The sequence below is a fragment of the Ovis canadensis genome, chromosome 19, assembly GCF_042477335.2.
Source record: "Ovis canadensis isolate MfBH-ARS-UI-01 breed Bighorn chromosome 19, ARS-UI_OviCan_v2, whole genome shotgun sequence".
Taxonomy (NCBI): Eukaryota; Metazoa; Chordata; class Mammalia; order Artiodactyla; family Bovidae; genus Ovis; species Ovis canadensis.
This window is the reverse complement of record NC_091263.1, coordinates 66469049-66487162: the sequence shown is the minus strand read 5'-3', so window position 1 is coordinate 66487162 and position 18114 is coordinate 66469049. Positions and strand designations below refer to the sequence as shown.

Here is an 18114-nt window from a genome sequence, read left to right as displayed (position 1 = left end):
GGGATTTAGTTTAAGACAAAGATGCTGGCCCTGATGAGTAGGAGCAAGGACCATTTGCTGATGGCAACAAGAGGGAAGGCAGAGTCTAAGATAAAGAAACAGGTAGTAAGATACATGAGCAAGTGGAATTCTGTGAAAGTTCTCTTTAATTTCTTCAATCTTCAATTATCTATAAAGAAAACAGGAAGATGAGTGAGAAAAAGCATGGCGAAGGGGCTGGCAGCCAGTGGAGGGTGATGTGAGAAAAAACTGTCTAGGGGAGCAGGAATGTGTGTAGGCTCGCAAAGTACAGTGGGCGGTCTTCATTCTACCTAGCATGACGCTTGTCCCTTACCCTTCTGGAGGCTACACGGACAGAAATGTTGCAAGTAAATGTAAGCCCATACCTGGTGAAGTCATAAGAGGAGGTACAGCTGACTGTCCCTCATCCTGGAGAGATTTTAACTGGGAATCCTCACTTGTTGCTTCCTGGGTCCGTGCAGTTTCCATGTCCTTAACAGGAACTGGTACCACCTCTGCTTCTGAGAATTTGGCCAGGGCTGCATTGTTGGCCAGGTTCACCTCCGTTTCAGGGGGCTGAGCAACATCCTTTGCCAGGGTTACCTCTGTTTCTGGGGGCAGAGCCACATTCCTGCCCAGGGCCATCTCTGTTTCTGGAAGTGAAACTGTATCCTTGCCCAGGGTCACCTCTATTTCTTGACGTGGAGCCACGTCCTTGGCCAGGGTCTTCTCTATTCCCAGGGGTGGAGCCATGTCTCTGACTGGCACGATGACTTCTGTTTCTGGAGGTGCAGCCATGTCCTTGTCTAGAACGGCCTCTGTTTCTGGGGGCAGTCCCATTTCCCTGATCAGGGCCACCTCTGTTTCTGAGGACAGGGCTCTCTCTTTGGCTGAGCGTATTTCTGTGGATGACACAATGTCCTCATCCAGGGGCGCGTCTATCTCTGAGAGTGATGCTGCACCCTTCACTGGGGCCATCTCTTGGTCTGTAGGTGGGACTGTGCCCTCAGCTGAGGCCAAATCCATGGTAACAGGTGGTGTGCTCTCTGTTTCTTTGAACAGCAGTATGTCCTGGGCTGCGGATACCTCTGTTTCTGTGGACAGTGCCAGGTGCTTGTCCAAAGACACATCTGTTTCTGTGGGCAATATGACATCCTTAACTGCGGTTTCCTCTGTTTGTACGGGTAGTACCACATCCTTGACTAAGGCCATATCTGATTCGATGGATGATTCCACGTCCTTGACCAATGCCTCATCTGGTTTGGTAGGTGATTCCACGTCTTTAGCCAATGCCACCTCTGTCTCTGTGGCTGGCACCACATCTTTAGGTGGGACCATCTCTGCTTCTCGAGATGGCACCATGTCAGCAGCCTGCAGATTCACCATCATCTCCAATGATTCTGCTGGTGCTCTTTCTTCTCCTGATGCCATTTCTACTTTCTCGGCTGGCTCTAAGGGAAGTAAGTTGGACACTTAGTTGGACACTTAGGAGCCATCATTGCCTGCTCATAGCTCTTCACTCAAAACTTACTTTTTTAGGGCATGAGAGATCTGGCTTTTGTGACCTTAATGTCCTAAACATAACTAAAAAGCTGTCCAGTTAATGCATTTGTTGCTACTCTTCAACAGTTTCAATATTTAGAAGAATAAAATATTGGCTGAACATATAGTGGAGGAGGAAAGGCAAAGGAGAGAAAAAAAAACACAGGTCAAAAAAAACCCCCAAAACCAAAAAACATACACCAACACAGGTACACAATTAGTGGCAGGAAGGGAACCTGTGGACATCAAGAGTTCTAAATCTGTACTGATTTACACGGACTGTCTTTGCCCTCTAACCCTAATTGTATTTCAACTACAACTTAATTCCTCCAGCTGTGAAGTCAGTATTTTAAAAACATTTAAAAGTTTAGAAACATTTGTGACAGTTGTGAAAATTTTATCCATACTGCAAGTGAAAGGCTAAAACCTATATGATGATTACTGATACTGCAACTATTAAGTGCAAAGAGGGAGTCTAATAATGTACCTGCTGTTGGCTGCAGAGGCTGTGGAACGGCCTCGGGGGAAATGAAGGATTCCAAGTGTGCAGGGTTTGGGGCTTCCGCAGACCACCCCTGAGGAACAACAGCTGCAGGAGCAAATGTGTCGCAGGGTAACATACCTAACAGTAAAACAGAAATCCGTTTTTGAAACTCAGTCGACGTTGAGGAAAAAACACATTTGATACTGAAATCAGTTTATATACTGCCATAAAGACATAGGTCAAAAGGAACAATGAAAAACAGAGCGGGAAAGTTTAAAAGTAAAAATCGCTGGCATCTGTCAGGTTTGGCTAATTGTTAGGCTGTCACACCACTAGTCAGCATTGACTGGCCACCTACAGTGTTTTGCAAAGATTCAAAAATCACAATTTTGTGAAAATGATTTGTAAATTATTAAGAACTAGACAGATTTAAAGTATTATTTTTATGCTGTCCTCTGCCAGACATAATACCACGTGGGATTTAATATCACCGGGTCCTTGCCATCAGGATTACAATTTAGCTAGAGAGGCAAAAGACACATATATCAAATAAGGAAAATGGTGTTGTATGGACTAAATGTTATTAGAGTTTACAAACAACCATGAAGAAGACCAGAACAGTCACAGAAGGTTTCAGAGGAGAAACAAGAGTAAGAAGAGAGGAGAGAGAAGTCAATTTCAGGAATGGAGATACCACTGAGCAAAGAAACGGATGAAGATGCCAAAAGCACATGAATCTTTCTGGGACTATGAGATTAGTCTGATTTAAATACGTCTTGTAAACGAGAGAGGTAAAACAAGATTAGAACAAACAAAAGAAGAAGGATCTGGAAAACCAGATAAATCGAGAGCAAAAAGACCCCAAAGGACAGGGGCATGCTATCTTAAGGTATTAATCATGAAAATAAGAATAAAGAACAAGGAGTCAGAGTGATCAAGTATATTCAGAAATAATTTTAAAAGGGAGCAGGATTCTGACAGGTGACAACTGAGATACTCTAGGTATGAAGTGATAGGGGCATTCATTGGGGTAAAGCAGAGAGAAAATAAAGGAAGAGAAGAAAGATGCTGTAAAGAGAGAAGTCAATGCAACTAACTGACTCCCTAGCTAGTGAGCTGAAAAAAAAAAACAAAAAAAACACCAAAAGTCAAAGCCAAAATCAACTCAGGAGATTAGACGACAGCATCAAAGTCAATTTATTCAACATCCTTCCAAGAGATCATCAGGCCACAGGAAAGCACAAGTGAAACATATTACTACTAGTCAGGATCCTTACAAAAGCAAAATTATAAACATAATTTGAAGTGGGACTTACTGATGATGGGTACTGAAGGAAATCAAAACATGTCACCCTCAGATATGCCACTCTGACATAAAAATTTTGAGCTGAAGGCAATCAAGCAAACAGCAAACCCAGAAAAAGCTACCGCCTTTCTGACTAAAGGCAGGATATAAATTTTCCTTTCACTGGCAAGAGATGCTTCTCAGGCCAGAGAGGGCACCAGAGGAATCTGCCAACAAACCTGACTCCATTAAGTTTCCTCCCACATGCTTACCCTCCCACAGTACGGCTCTTGGAAGTGTAAAATTGCTTCATTTTTCCTGTCATTTCTCTATAAGTTTATTATTCTTTCTTGAGGATGTTACACAAACTGAATTTCTAAGCTACCACTTTGAGTTGCTTTCTTCCCGTGTGATGTATGTTGCATGCCTCTCTGTCCATGGGGATTCTCCAGGCAAAAATACTGGAGTGGGTTGCCGTGCCCTCCTCCAGGGGATCCTCCCAACCCAGGGATTGAACTCAGCTCTCTCGCATTGCAGGTGGATTCTTTACCATCTGAGCCACCAGGGAAGCCCAAATTATTTGCCTTTTTTTTTTTTGATAAATCTTTTTATTAAACTCAACTGAACACCAAAGATGAGCAGAAGTCAAGTTTTGCCTGCCCTACAGGACCCTGGCCACATTCATGTTCAGCTATATAAAACCAGGAATGAGGATACTCCTAACTGACAACTAAGATCTGTTTAACCCTTTACTACGTACCAGACACTACGTGGTATACTTTCACATAATTTTATTTAATCATCACCACATCTTTAAGGTAAGAACTAATGGTGGCTCCATTTCATAAAGAAATCAAACTTTAGGGAGGACATAACTTGCTTAATAAGGCCACGAGTTAATACAATGTGGAGACAGAAGCTGGCCCTAGGATACAGGATTCAAGATTCTCCCACAACAGGAGGTGAGCAGCCCCTGAGCAGTCCAACTGTGAATTCTCTATGACTAAAACTCTGTCCATGGAATTTTCCTGGCAAGAATACTGGAGTGGTTTGCCATTTCTTTCTCCAGTGGATCTTCCTGACCCAGAGATCGGACCTGGATCTCCCACACTGCAGGCAGATTCTTTACTTACTGAACCATCAGGGAAGCCCAATTTAGAAACAGCCTTGTGTCAGACAGAGTCCCTAAACATGACTTTCCCTAGTGGTTCACTTCAACTGTGATGAATGAAAGGCCACACTAATTGCTTGGAGTAAAGAAATAAATCCAGTTAGAGAAATCATACCATAACTGTCTTTCAGGGGATCATTTTGTTCTACAAATGCTGAAGTATTGGTTGTTCCACTGGGGGGAAAGAGCAAATCTTCTAGGACATCATCATGGTGCATCTTAAAGGGATCTGGAATAAAGAAGGAATTTAAAACTCATTTCCAGAACACAACTAGAAAGATTAGCATTTATTATTGAATGAACATTCAATATTATTGAATATTGTGTGTTGTCCACAGTGTGTTAAATAAGGTAATATGTGACTGAACATGCCAGGGAATCAAATATTCACTAATTCATTTTCACAGTTAAAAATACAAAATCTCATATTCTCTAGTATTTGATTATCTAAATCAGTCAGGCAACAAATACACAAAACTGAAAGTACAATTCATGCTTGAGTCTATACTAGGAGGTGAGAGTACAAATATAACTAAACTTTCAATATGTATTTACAGAGCAGACATTCATTCCAGGTTATTTAAAAAAAAAAGTGAAAAGGACATTTTCACCTCTTGTGAACATCATGAAGAAAACTGCATTTCAAAAGCTGTCTGAATGAGACAAGGTGAACAGCTGGCATCTGAAGAGAATGAACTCTATACTTAGGAGCTGCCATGAGTAAAGGCACTGAGAACATCAGGTAAACTCTACCTTCTTACGAAAAAAGAGCAAAGCCACTCAGGCCAAGCAAGACTTATGCTCTCTAAGGAGGCCATCTCAAAATGCAACATATATCTGAATTACCCCGGAAAGCCTTAAAAGATTGCCAGGACCTAAGAACATGCATTTCTATTCTCAGTGAACTAATTCTGTACTTCCACTGTCAGAGGCGGCTGCACTTAAGTCTAGGCCTTAAATTAGCAACAAAAATAACTGTTGTATGGTTCCCGTATTAGGAGAGGAAGACTGCCAAATCACGTGTAAAAATCAAATATTTCATGAAATTCTGTCATTTATTCATTACTATTTTGTTGTTGTTCAGTTGCTCAGTCATGTCCCACTCTTTGCGACCCCATGAATTGCAGCATATCAGGCTTCCCAGTCCTTCACTATTTCTCAGAGCTTGCTCAAACTCATGTCCACTGAGTTGGTGATGTCATCCAATCATCTCATCCCCTGTGGCCCCCTTCTCCTCTTGCCCTCAATCCTTCTGGGCATCAGGGTCCTCTCCAATGACTCAGCTCTTAGCATCAGGTGGTCAATATATTTTACTGGGTGTGTATGATATGCAGACCCTGAGCACTCTAAAATTCCTAAGATGTATAAAAATAAGGGTTGAAAACATTTAACAGATGGATATACTTTAGTTCATATTTAAGCTGAGAACTAAAGATGGGGGAGAGATGAAGATCTTTCTTTTTCTACATTCCCTCCCCTTAGTGATCTCATCCAATCTCACAGCTTCACAGGTAAATATACAGAGACATAAAGTAAGTTAGTGGTGGCTTAGGGCTGGGGTGGATAAGGAGGTAGGGAGTGAGATCTAAGGAGTACTGAGTTTCTTTAGGAGGTGATAATTCTAAAATGGATTCTTGTGATGACTATACATATATATAAATATACTAAAATCCACTTAATTGTATACTTTGAATGGGTGAATTGTATGTTCGTGAATTATATCTCAATAAAGCTTCTTTTACAATTACATATATCCAGGGTAACCAACGACTGGAGAGTGGCACAGAACATCAAGTACTAGATCATCTGGAACCAGTTATGAGCACCTTACTTCCCTGGTGGCTCAGACGGTAAAGCGTCTGCCTACAATGCGGGAGACCCAGGTTCGATCCCTGGGTCAGGAAGATCTCCTGGAGAAGGAAATGGCAACCCACTCCAGTATTCTCGCCTGGATAATCCCACGGACAGAGGAGCCTCTTAGGCTGCAGTCCACGGGGTTGCAAAGAGTCGGACACGAATGAGCGACTTCACTTCACTTAATGAGCACCTTATAAGTTAGACAACAAAAAAGAAACCATATAGTAAAAGTGGAAACAAATACCTTGAGCTCTCAACTTGACTGCTCTGACTTGGAGGTATCAATGCCACTGCTTTGAGGTCCTTATGCAGCCCACCCCTCCTGCCCCTTCTAGCTCTAGGCAACAACAGATATGCTTTTTTTCTCTATATAGTTTGAATTTTATAGAAACCGGGTATAATTTTTCATTTCTCTTTTGTCAAATGAAGATAATATATATTTGGCAGAGTTAGGTAATAAACGTAGAGAGTACGTATACTGAGGTTCTAGCACTGTGCCTGGAGCAAAACAGGCATTCCACAAATGGTGTCCTTATTACTATAATTCTCTACAGAAGAATTAAAGTTCTAGGGTACAACTGATCATTTAGTCCTCAATGAAATGAATTTCAGTTAATTTAATCAAAACAGGTTTTGAAGGGGAGAGAACAAAGGGGCACTTGCCTCAGAGGAAGGGATAAATAGGAGAAAGGTCAACTAAATGTTCAGAGGAAATAATTACACCTGGGTTGTGCTTTACGAGCAATACTTAGGCTGGAATGTTTTTTCTGAGCGGTGACTGGAGGCTTTTCGTGTTTAAGTTATTACATTCAGCGGTCACAAGCAAGTCTTGCACTTACCAGTCTGGATAGGATTTACCATTTGCTCGGGTTCAAAGCAAAAGTTTGTATTTTCTGGCCAGTTCTGGCTGTTCTGATATCCCTGGTAGGCCATCGTCTCTTCAAGGAATTCAGTTGGAAACCCTTCAAACAGAAACAGGAAACGAAAGTTAAAAGGTATCACTGTTGACATTTGATTGTTTCTATTTCTGTCTTTTGTAAATAAAACTGCTCTGAACATTCCAGTACAGGTGTTCATGTAGACATATGTAAGATTTTATGGAATTAATTTAGCTTAGTTCTCAAATAACAAAAACACAAATGTAATAGCATTCTGAATTATTAAGGAGAAATCAACCAGAAGATGATAAGAGAAAACAAGATTTTTCTGATGCCCTGAGGTTGATGATAGGACTCCATTTGTAACTGACTCAACAGACTGCAAGCAACAGTCTCAAAACCTGGCTCTTTGGCTGTCTTCGAGAATAGTTTTTCTTTCCCCCACTTCAGTTCAGTTCAGTTCAGTCGCTCAGTCGTGTCCGACTCTTTGTGACTCCATGAATCGCAGCACGCCAGGCCTCCCTGTCCATCACCAACTTCCGGAGGTCACTCAGACTTACGTCCATGGAGTCAGTGATGCCATCCAGCCATCTCATCCTCTGTCGTCCCCTTCTCCCCCACTTAACTATTAGTAAATATTCTAGTAAATCTGCAAAGGTTAAACCACAGGAGGGACAGGAGGGATAGAGGGAGGGAGACAGAGTAAACAAGCAAGCAAGCAAGCAAAGGGCTGGGTACTAGTATCGACTGAAAAGCTAACCGTTGCTGAAAGTTAACTGTTCAAGCAAAGGACAGCGTTTTTATTTCTCCTGGTCTCAGTAATGACCTCTAAGGATACTTGTCACTTTATCAATAATTTTACACTACACAGGAAAGTATTAGCATTTCAATCTTTGAATTATGGCCTACTTAGAGAAGGTACACCAACCATCTCTTATTTCAAAGCTAGTAAAGTCAATCTGCTTAGGGTTTTAACACAACAAATGCTTCCCACAGAATAAGAATGAAAGCGTTGGGTGCTAATCTAATACCATTTGTCATCCACTGAAATGAACCCATGCCAGGCTTATTTCCCGTGACCCCAACAGGAAGCAGGCTAGTGCCCTCAAAGACCCTGCCGAAGCCCGTGCCTTTGCTCACATGATTCACCTGTCTGAAATGCTCCCTCTTGTACCAACATCCCAAGGCCAGGACCCAGGTCAGAGCTTCCACAGAGCCTCCCTTCAGATTTTAATGCTCAGTTTCCTTTTCTTAGCTCTTTCAACATTTGTTGTTGTTCCTAACAAACAATTTAGCCCTTAGCCACATTACTTTTTTTTAATTAGCCTTCATTTAAAAAAAAAACAACTTAAACCTAGACAGCATATTCAAAAGTAGAGACATTACTTTGCCAGCAAAGGTCTGTCTAGTCAAGGCTATGGTTTTTCCTGTGGTCATGTATGAATGTGAGAGTTGGACTGTGAAGAAAGCTGAGTGCCGAAGAATTGATGCTTTTGAACTGTGGTGTTGGAGAAGACTCTTGAGAGTCCCTTGGACTGCAAGGAGATCCAGCCAGTCCACTTTGAAGGAGATCAGTCCTGGGATTTCTTTGAAAGGAATGATGCTAAAGCTGAAACTCCAGTACTTGGCCACCTCATGCGAAGAGTTGACTCATTGTTAAAGACCCTGATGCTGGGAGGGATGGGGGGCAGGAGGAGAAGGGGATGACAGAGGATGAGATGGCTGGATGGCATCACTGACTCGATGGACGTGAGTCTGAGTGAACTCCAGGAGTTGGTGATGGACAGGGAGGCCTGGCGTGCTGCGATTCATGGGGTAGCAAAGAGTCGGACACAACTGAGCAACTGAACTGAACTGAACTGAAACCTTTTAAGTATTTAAGTATTCTATGTTCATCATTTAAAAATCCATTATTTAACACGTGTTAATCTTATTTCTCCAAATCATTAATATGTGTTCTTTAAAGAGTATGCTTTTATCATTTTATTTCTTCATAATGCTAGCTCAGTGCATGGCACAGAATTGTGCTCAAAAAACAATGTGATAAACAATTTTGATAAATTACCACAAGGGTCATTATTCTAGACTGGATGATTTAACAAATTCATATACATCAGCCTTCTTGGAAAGCAATTTATACTTAATATGAAAAGCATAAGAAACCCAAGAAGCATTTAGGCTACAGTCTATCATTTCTAAAATAAACTTTAAAAGGCTATGATTCTGCTTAAATTTCTTACCCTTTGGGAAATAAAGCAGTTGTTAATCAGTGAAGTGGGTACATTTTGCCCACACATTCTGGATAAGAGTAAGCAACTCTGGTGATCTCCACTCTGTGCTGGTGAGGCGGCCCAGCCTGGAAGCAATGTTCAGAATAGCCTCTGGCCAACAGTGTTATTAATGAGCATTTTTGACACAGGCTCTCTCCCACATTTTCATTCAGTGTTACTGACCTAGATTTCCTTCTTAAAACTGCAAAGTATAAGCAGGAAAACTCCCTTGCAGGAACAACAGCCTTCAGAATAAATGTGCTGGATTTTTGTTTTTTGAAAGCATAACTGCAATCTACTTAGAGAGTCTATTTCAGACAACGAATGAAAAATGAAATTTAAAATAAGAAGTAATCTACTTAATACAATGGAAAAAACCCTAGATACTTTGGTTCTCCTATAAATGGAGGGAAAAAAAGTAGAATGGGGAAAAAAAAGGCCAGTATCTATTTCTATGAAACTGGAAGCATTTTACAGAAAAGGCAAATGGCTAGATATTTAAAGTGTCAATTAATCTAGTAATATCTGTATCTCTATATATCAAAGCCAGAATAATTGTATCAGATAAGAGCCATTCAAAGTGTAACACAGACCAATAGATCTTAATTTTAAAAAGTTCATTGATATGGTTTCAGATTCTACAATGCAAGTAACCTTTAAGAAATGACCACTTCTCCAATTATGATGTCAAATCAAAGAAGAATATCTAGTTACCTGAGAAAAAACTATCAAAATACCCTTTATCTTAACTTACATATATATATATATGTGTGTGTGTGTGAAATGGATTTTCTTCTTATAGTTCAACTCAAACAACATATGTGACAGACTGAATTGCAGCTGTCTTCTATTAAACCAGACAGTTCACCAGAAATTTAGATACACCACCAGCCTTCTTACTGAACATTTATTTTTTAAAGTACACTCATTAAAAATGTTAAAGTTGGGCAGGGGGCCTTGGGTAGGTAACATGTTAACATATCATTATATATTTTAATATAAATTATAATTAATATAAATACATCATATTTATTGTTGCTGTTTTAAACAAATGTTCCTAAAGTCTTCATTTTAATATCTAATTTATAAATATATAAATTTATATATTGATAGATAAAACCCATTATATATAAAAAATTCTTTGGGTCCTTAATAATTTTGTAAATAGCTTTACTGAGGTACACCAAACATACAATAAGCTCCACATATTTAAAGCTCCACATATTTAAAGTATAATTTGATAAACCTTGACTATGTATGCCATCACCACAAGAGAACGTACTCAAAAGTTTTGCAATTTTTAAGCGTGAAAACCAGTCTTGATGCCAAAAAGCGTGAGAGCTGATGCCTTAAGAGTATTTAGAACATATTCTCCCTCTGGAGAATTCTGATATTTATCTGGAGAGTCAAGTAAAAAAGATAAAGAAGCCAAAAAGAGCATGGACTGGGGCAGAAGACAAAGGTACTAATCTAGCTCGATCCAAAGAGTTAACTCATTTAATTCCTTCAAACTTCAATATTTTCACCTGTACCACCAAAGCACTGTACCAATACCTGGCATCTAAGCTCCCTTCCCTTACAAAAGTCTGTTAGTCTACACCCTACACCTCTATGTACGACACTGTAGGCTCATATTTACTATCATTCTTCTAGCCCCCTCCCCCAACACCCCAAGAAGTCCAAGACTAAGTTTAGGCTTCACTACATTTTTGTGATAGAAATTTAACCATCTGAGGAATGGGAATACATATAATAAAATATGTCATTATCTCATTAAGCGTTAAACTATATGATGATGTTTAAAGTACATGGAAAGATAAGAAAATTAATGCTGGCAAGAGGGTTTCATAGATAAGATGGGGGAAATCTAGGAATATGGCTGTTGACACTATAAGTAACACATATGAGAATGTCTTAGATTATTATCACAAAGATAAAACAAAATTGGCTAGGGAAATAATGTGTATATTCACATACATATTGATTATAGAATGATAAAGCAATTGTGGCAAAATGTTACTGATTGGTGAATCTGGAAAAACATATGAAAGTTCTTCGTTTTATTTGTTCTATTCTTTCATTGTATATCTGTAATTATTTCAAAATAAAAATTGAAGTACGTCTAGTTCTATTTTCTAAAAATAGAAACAAGTGACAGAAGAAAATTCTTTTCTCAGATTTTCCACCAATTCCACTTTTTATAATAAAACAGCTTTAAATGCTCATATCCAACTATATTAGGGTGTCTTTCTCCTCTGCACTAAACAGGCAAAGACTTCATTAACCTTCCTGATTTGAATGATATATGGCCATCCCTAAATTGTTGGAAACGTTTTTAAAAGACTTCTAGAGTTCTAATACTATTTGAAAACACCAAAGCACTGAAGGTCTCAAGAAGAAAGAGAGATTGAGTTAACAGTTTCTTTTTGGTTGGCCAGCATGCTTGTCTTAGAAATTTACTCACAAAAACAAAAACAAAAAACACAGTATGCTCATTTTGCTTCAACCAGAAACCTGTGCCCCTCCCAGAATGGGCACAGGTGAAGCTGCCACCATAGGCCACAATACACCCTAAGTTAGCAACAGTTAAGCTATAAACACTACATTGTTTCAGCTGTTCCTTTTACTTGCCAGGACACTGGATTTACTACCATCCTGAATGCACACGTTCCTATAAAAATGTTTCTGCACGAGATCCTTTTTCATTCTCTAAAAGGCTGTTTCCGTACTCTCCTCGCCAGCATCCTCCATCCCATACAAACTCTTACTTTATAGAAAACAGTATTCTTCCACTGACCTTGCCTCTATTCCAAACTTATCTACATGAGTCCATCATTACTTCTTTCCTTCCTATTTGTGAGAGAGGTATGATCCTCCACCTTCACTTTCTTTTTAATTTGGAAAAAAAAAAACCACACACACAAAAACCTGTCAAACTAGAGAATATAAGAAATGCGTATCATTCTCCTTTCCAAGGACAGCATTCATGCAAGTACCCCATTCATCATCTTTCCCTGTATCATCTACAGCTCCAACCTCCTAGACTTGGTCTCTTACCCCTTCTCTCCTCCTATTATAAGCACAATAAATCTCTACCATCTTTAAAACACAAGCAAGATTCAAACTGTATTAAATAATATTTCCTATAGAATTATGGATTAAAAGAAATTTAAATTCTACTTTGAACAAACCAACAGTTAGTGAAAAACAAATGAGATAATTTGGGAAATATTGGTGAACTGAATACTAACTGGAATTCTGACATTATGAAATGGGGTGTGAATGTGTGTGTGTTGACCTTTAAGCCAACTTTTTTACTCTCCTCTTTCACTATCATCAAGAGGCTTTTTAGTTCTTCTTCGCTTTCTGCCAGAAGGGTGGTGTCATCTGCATATTTGAGGTTATTGATATTTCTCCTGGCAATCTTGATTCCAGCTTGTGCTTCACGCAGCCCAGCATTTCACATGATGTACTCTGCATATAAGTTAAATAAGCAGGGTGACAATATACAGCCTTGACGTACTCCTTTCCCAAGCTGGAACCAGTCTGTTCTGTTTAAAACTCAACATTCAAAAAAACTAAGATCATGGCATCTGGTTCCCAAGACTTCACGGCAGATAGATGGGAAAGCAATGAAAACACGGACAGACTTTATTTTGGGGGGGCTCCAAAATCACTGCAGATGGTAACTGCAGCCATGCAATTAAAAGACGCTTGCTCCTTGGAAGAAAAGTTATGACCAACCTAGATAGCATATAAAAGCAGAGACATCACTTTGCCAACAAAGGTCCATCTGGTCAAAGCTATGGCTTTTCCAGTAGACACGTATGGATGTGAAAGTTGAGCCATAAAGAAGGCTGAGCACTGAAAAATTGATGCTTTTGAACTGTGGTGTTGGAGAAGACTCTTGACAGTCCCTTGAACAGCAAGGAGATCCAATCAGTCCATCCTAAAGGAAATCAGTCCTGAACATTCATTGGAAGTACTGATGCTCAAATTGAAAGTCCAATACTTTGGCCACCTGATGAGAAGAGCTGACGCATTTGAAAAGACCCTGATGCTGGGAAAGATTGAAGGCAGGAGGAAAAGGGGGTGACAGAGGATGAGAGGGTCGGATGGCATCAGCAACTCAATGGACATGAGTTTGAGTAACCTCCGGGAGTTGGCGATGGACCTGGACCGGGAGGCCTGGCGTGCTGCGATTCATGGGGTTGCAAAGAGTCGGACATGACTGAGTGACTGAACTGACTGATTGTGTGTGAATGGATAAGTATGTTTTTAAAAAGAATCATATTTTTTTTTAAAGCAAATCCAAGACATCATATTATCCTATCCATATATCAATCTTTATGCCTGAGATTTGCTTCAAAAAAATATCTAGGGGTAAGTGGAGGGAGTTAAGTACAGGACAAATGAAATCAGATTGCCCATCTGTTTGAAAAGTTGAGCAACCAACTAGAGTCTCTGCCTCTAGTCTGACGTTCCTCTTCCTAGCATAAAACATATAAAACTCTTCAGTGTTTTTCCAAAACTCACAGATTACTGAAATTAATCACAGAAGAGTCTACACAAGCCAGTCTTAAATAATGTTTCAGCATCATTCCCAGCTAACCATACTATTCCTTACCCACATCCTACTGTTTCACATGACCTGCTCTATCCATCTGTAATACTTTACTTTGCTCCCCCATGCTGTCTGCCTGCTCCAGGCTTACTCATCCTCTCAGGCTCACTCCTCTAGGAAATATATGCATGTACCACTCCACGGGGACTTCTTTCCTCAGTGTTCGTGTGGAAGACTGTGCACACACATAAACATGTGATACATGATATGGCTCAATGGCGGGCCACCTGAGAGCAAGGAGTGCGTCTTTCTATTTGGTATTCCCAGACACAAATGCTGTGTCTGACACCTAGATGGTGCCCAATAAACGGTTGTTGAAAGAAGAAATGACTGCAATTTGGAGGGGGAAGAATTAATCTGGACATTGTGGTTGTTCAGTCACTAAGCCGTGTTCAACTCCTTGAGACCCCATGGGCTGCAGCACACCAGGCTTCCCTGACCTTCACTACCTCCTGGGGTTTGTTCAGATTCATGTCCATTGAGTCAGTGATGCTATCTAAACCATCTCTTCTTCTGCTGCCCCTTCTCCTTTTGCCTTCAATCTCTGTCAGCTTTTCACATTGGGTGGCCAGAGTATTGGAGCTTCAGCATCAGTCCTTCTAATCCAGGGCTGATTTCCTTTAGGGCTGACTGGTTTGATCCCCCTGAAGTCCAAGGGACTCTCAAGAGTCTTCTCCAGCATCAATTCTTCGGCTCTCAGTCTCCTTTATGGACATACAAAATACTGATAATTCTGGTGGGCTTTTGTTAGATACAATCGGAAAATTAAAGATTCTACTTTTTGCAACACCTTTGTTCTATTTAATTTCATTCACATTAATTTTTTTTGCTGAATATTAAAATATAATCAGTATATAATTTACTTTTTCTAAATGTTCAGAGCTATTAAGCAATACAAATCTATGTTAAACTAAATCAGCCTATTCAAAGGCTTAGTCCTGGTTAGGACTACTTAAGGGTAAAAAAAGTACAATTAATAATTGTGTCAGGGCAACAGACATCAAAAACCATGACTGCTGTTTATCTGTGACAAGATGGGTAGCTACCCTAAGTGAAACTGAAAGTCACTCTGTCATGTCCAACTCTTTTTGACCCCAAGGCCTATACAGTCCATGGAATTCTGGAGTGGGTAGCCATTCCCCTCTCCAGGGAATCTTCCCAACCCAGGGATTGAACCCAGGTCTCCCATACTGCAGGCGGATTCTTTACCAGCTGAGCTACAAGAATAGGGAGAGAGAAAAATATGGTTATTTCTTCAAACAAAATAAGAATTCAAATATCTCCTCAAAATATCAATAACTCATAAGCCCCATTTATATTTTCACATTCTGACGAACAGTTTTATATAAATAGAAGTATTTTAATTATTTTGGTTTAAAGCCAGAAAACACTTTATGAGTAGCCATAATCAAAATTCAACTGCAGTAGAAATCCCATGTGAACGTTAAATTGCATTCAGGTCCACAGTCCATATTTCACGACTTCTGTTCATTCTGCCCATTTATTCCAGGATAAATTGACATTTGGATAATTGACATTCCAGCTCTAAACTGAGAATGAAAACCCACTGTCCCAAGTAGGGCAAATTATTCATGGATATTTAACATTCTCATTACAGAATATGATTTGGAACACTACAACACACACGAAGCACGAAGGAAATTAATGTCCAAACCATTTTCTCTCTTCCTGTTCCCTCAGATTCTGAAGGATGTTTTCATATTCTGAGAAGTGTGTCAGCAGTGTGGGATTGTGGAAGGGTTTGGCTTCCCATGATTTCCGTTCCCCCTCTTCCTCCTGACATGGAGGCGACATGATCTTCCCCCCGAGGCAGCAAAGAGAGGCACCAAGCTAGTTGCAGGGTCAGGTTTCCATCTCTTCTTTCTCTCCACACACAGCCAGAGGCACATTTCTTTCCCACTCTCCCTAACTACCATACAGCAAGGGAGGCAAGGCCAGATAACCTGCCAGAAATCCTCCAAAACCCAACAGACCTCTGCTTCTTCAGTTCACTAATGCCTGATAAAAGGGTTATCACTGCAGGCACTTGATGCAGCAGCTTTCTCTCTGCTCCGAAAAAAAATAGAATGAAAACTTAAGTCGTTTGTGCCCTCTGGTCACAACTGTGGCCCCGTCTTCTAAACAAGGGGGGTGTGTTAACAGTGCAAACACACCAAATCTTCAGAAGGATCCACTGGTGCCCAAGGAGGGTGATTTTCTGTAAGCCAAATGAAGGTATCCTTTAACACAACCATTCAGAATTTCATATGTATCAATTTCAATTGGATGGACCGGGTCAAATCGGGGTTTTTAAGTTGAATGAATCAAACATAACAAAGATAGCAACAATTCAGTGCTACCTTGAGCTGTACTCATTTGTTCATTCAACGTCTATTTAAGCATCTACAGTACGTGCCAGGCTCTGAGGTGTTTTCCTTCGTTCTTGCTCTTCGGGTGAGTGAGACACTGAGCGGTGCTCACTTCCACAAGTTTCAGTGGCTCCAAACAGGTGACCTTTCTTTACTTCTGCTGTCAGCCCAGTCAACTCCTACCGAGTTTCATGGAGAGTTCTGTTGGTACCCCTCAGTCCGTGGCATCTCAGAAACTTCTCCACCCTCCAGGAGACTTCAAGAGGTCTGAATCTCAGCCTGGGGTGGGCCCTCTTTCAAATGTATCCTTTTCTTGTATCTCCTGCCTCAGTTCCCTTATCTGCTATTCGTTTATTCCTCAGGGTTCTCTTTATCCTTCAGTGGGTAATATCTTATTGTTTTTATGTGTGTCTGCTCAATCACGTCTGACTCTTTGTGACCCCATGAACTGTAGCCTGCCAGGATCCTCTGTTCATGGAATTATCCAGGCAAGAAGACTGGAGCGGGTTACCATTTCCTTCTCCAGGGGATCTTCCTGGACCAGGGATGCATCTCGTCCTGCATCAGCAGGTGGGTTCTTTATAACTGAGCCACCAGGGAAGCCCAGTATTACTTAGTTATTGTTTATATTAACTTTCTCTTGTTCAAACTACTGTTTCTATTTGCTGACTGGACCTTAACACAAAACTGGTACCAAAAGTAAACAGACTTACAAACATGGGATGTGGAGACTGGTTTGTCAGGCATTTGGGTTTCAGTGCAATGCTAATAAGCACCTTACCAACGGGAAACAGGATACTATTAATCCACAGCGCACAGTGGCAACAGTTGAGCTGTCAAATGATGATTGTGTTGAAGTGTAAACTAAAGCAACGACCTAGGGAGCCCAAGCAACTATTGCACTTGAATGTTTTGGTGAGAGCGATGACTGCAATAACTGTAATATGGACAGAGCCTGCTGAATATGCTGAGTGCTCAAAGAAAGAAAATGACCAACTGAGGTCTCTCAAGCGCTGAGAGTTAGCTTGAAAATCAGAGTTTATATCACAGCCCCAGAGAATCTCTTATTTCCTGTAGCCACAGGTCCATAACTGAAATTTATAATCATGAGGCCCCAGGTCACTGTGGGCCTCATGAATGAAGCAGCTTGTCCTTAGAAGCCTGAAGATACTGACTAAATCCCTGAGAAAATTTCACCTGGGGCAGATGCTTTGAAAGAGGATGCTCATTCTCCTTGCAGCCTACCACAGCCACTCCCTCTCACTCTGGGCCCATCAGTTCAGTTCAGTTCAGTCGCTCAGTCGTGTCCGACTCTTTGCGACCCCATGAATCGCAGCACACCAGGCCTCCCTGTCCATCACCAACTCTTGGAGTTCACTCAGACTCGCGTCCATCGAGTCAGTGATGCCATCCAGCCATCTCATCCTCTGTCGTCCCCTTCTCCTCCTGCCCCCCATCCCTCTCAGCATCAGGGTCTTTAACAATGAGTCAACTCTTCACATGAGGTGGCCAAAGTACTGGAGTTTCAGCTTTAGCATCATTCCTTCCAAAGAAATCCCAGGGTTGATCTCTTTCAGAATGGACTGGTTGGATCTCCTTGCAGTCCAAGGGACTCTCAAGAGTCTTCTCCAACA

The 18114-nt window shown here is 40.7% G+C and overlaps 1 protein-coding gene across 42 annotated transcripts in view; it reads right to left on the bottom strand.

The window, feature by feature from the left end:
• MAP4 (microtubule associated protein 4) overlaps positions 1–18114 on the bottom strand; it is a 157793-nt gene that overhangs the window by 41599 nt on the left and 98080 nt on the right. For all 42 annotated transcript variants that reach the window (XM_069561500.1, XM_069561503.1, XM_069561507.1 and 39 more), the window contains 4 exons: positions 7179–7301; positions 4598–4711; positions 2030–2164; positions 387–1451 (listed from right to left, as the gene is read on the bottom strand). In XM_069561500.1, coding sequence (XP_069417601.1) covers positions 387–1451; positions 2030–2164; positions 4598–4711; positions 7179–7301 — 1437 coding nt within the window. The remainder of the gene's footprint in view (positions 1–386; positions 1452–2029; positions 2165–4597; positions 4712–7178; positions 7302–18114) is intronic.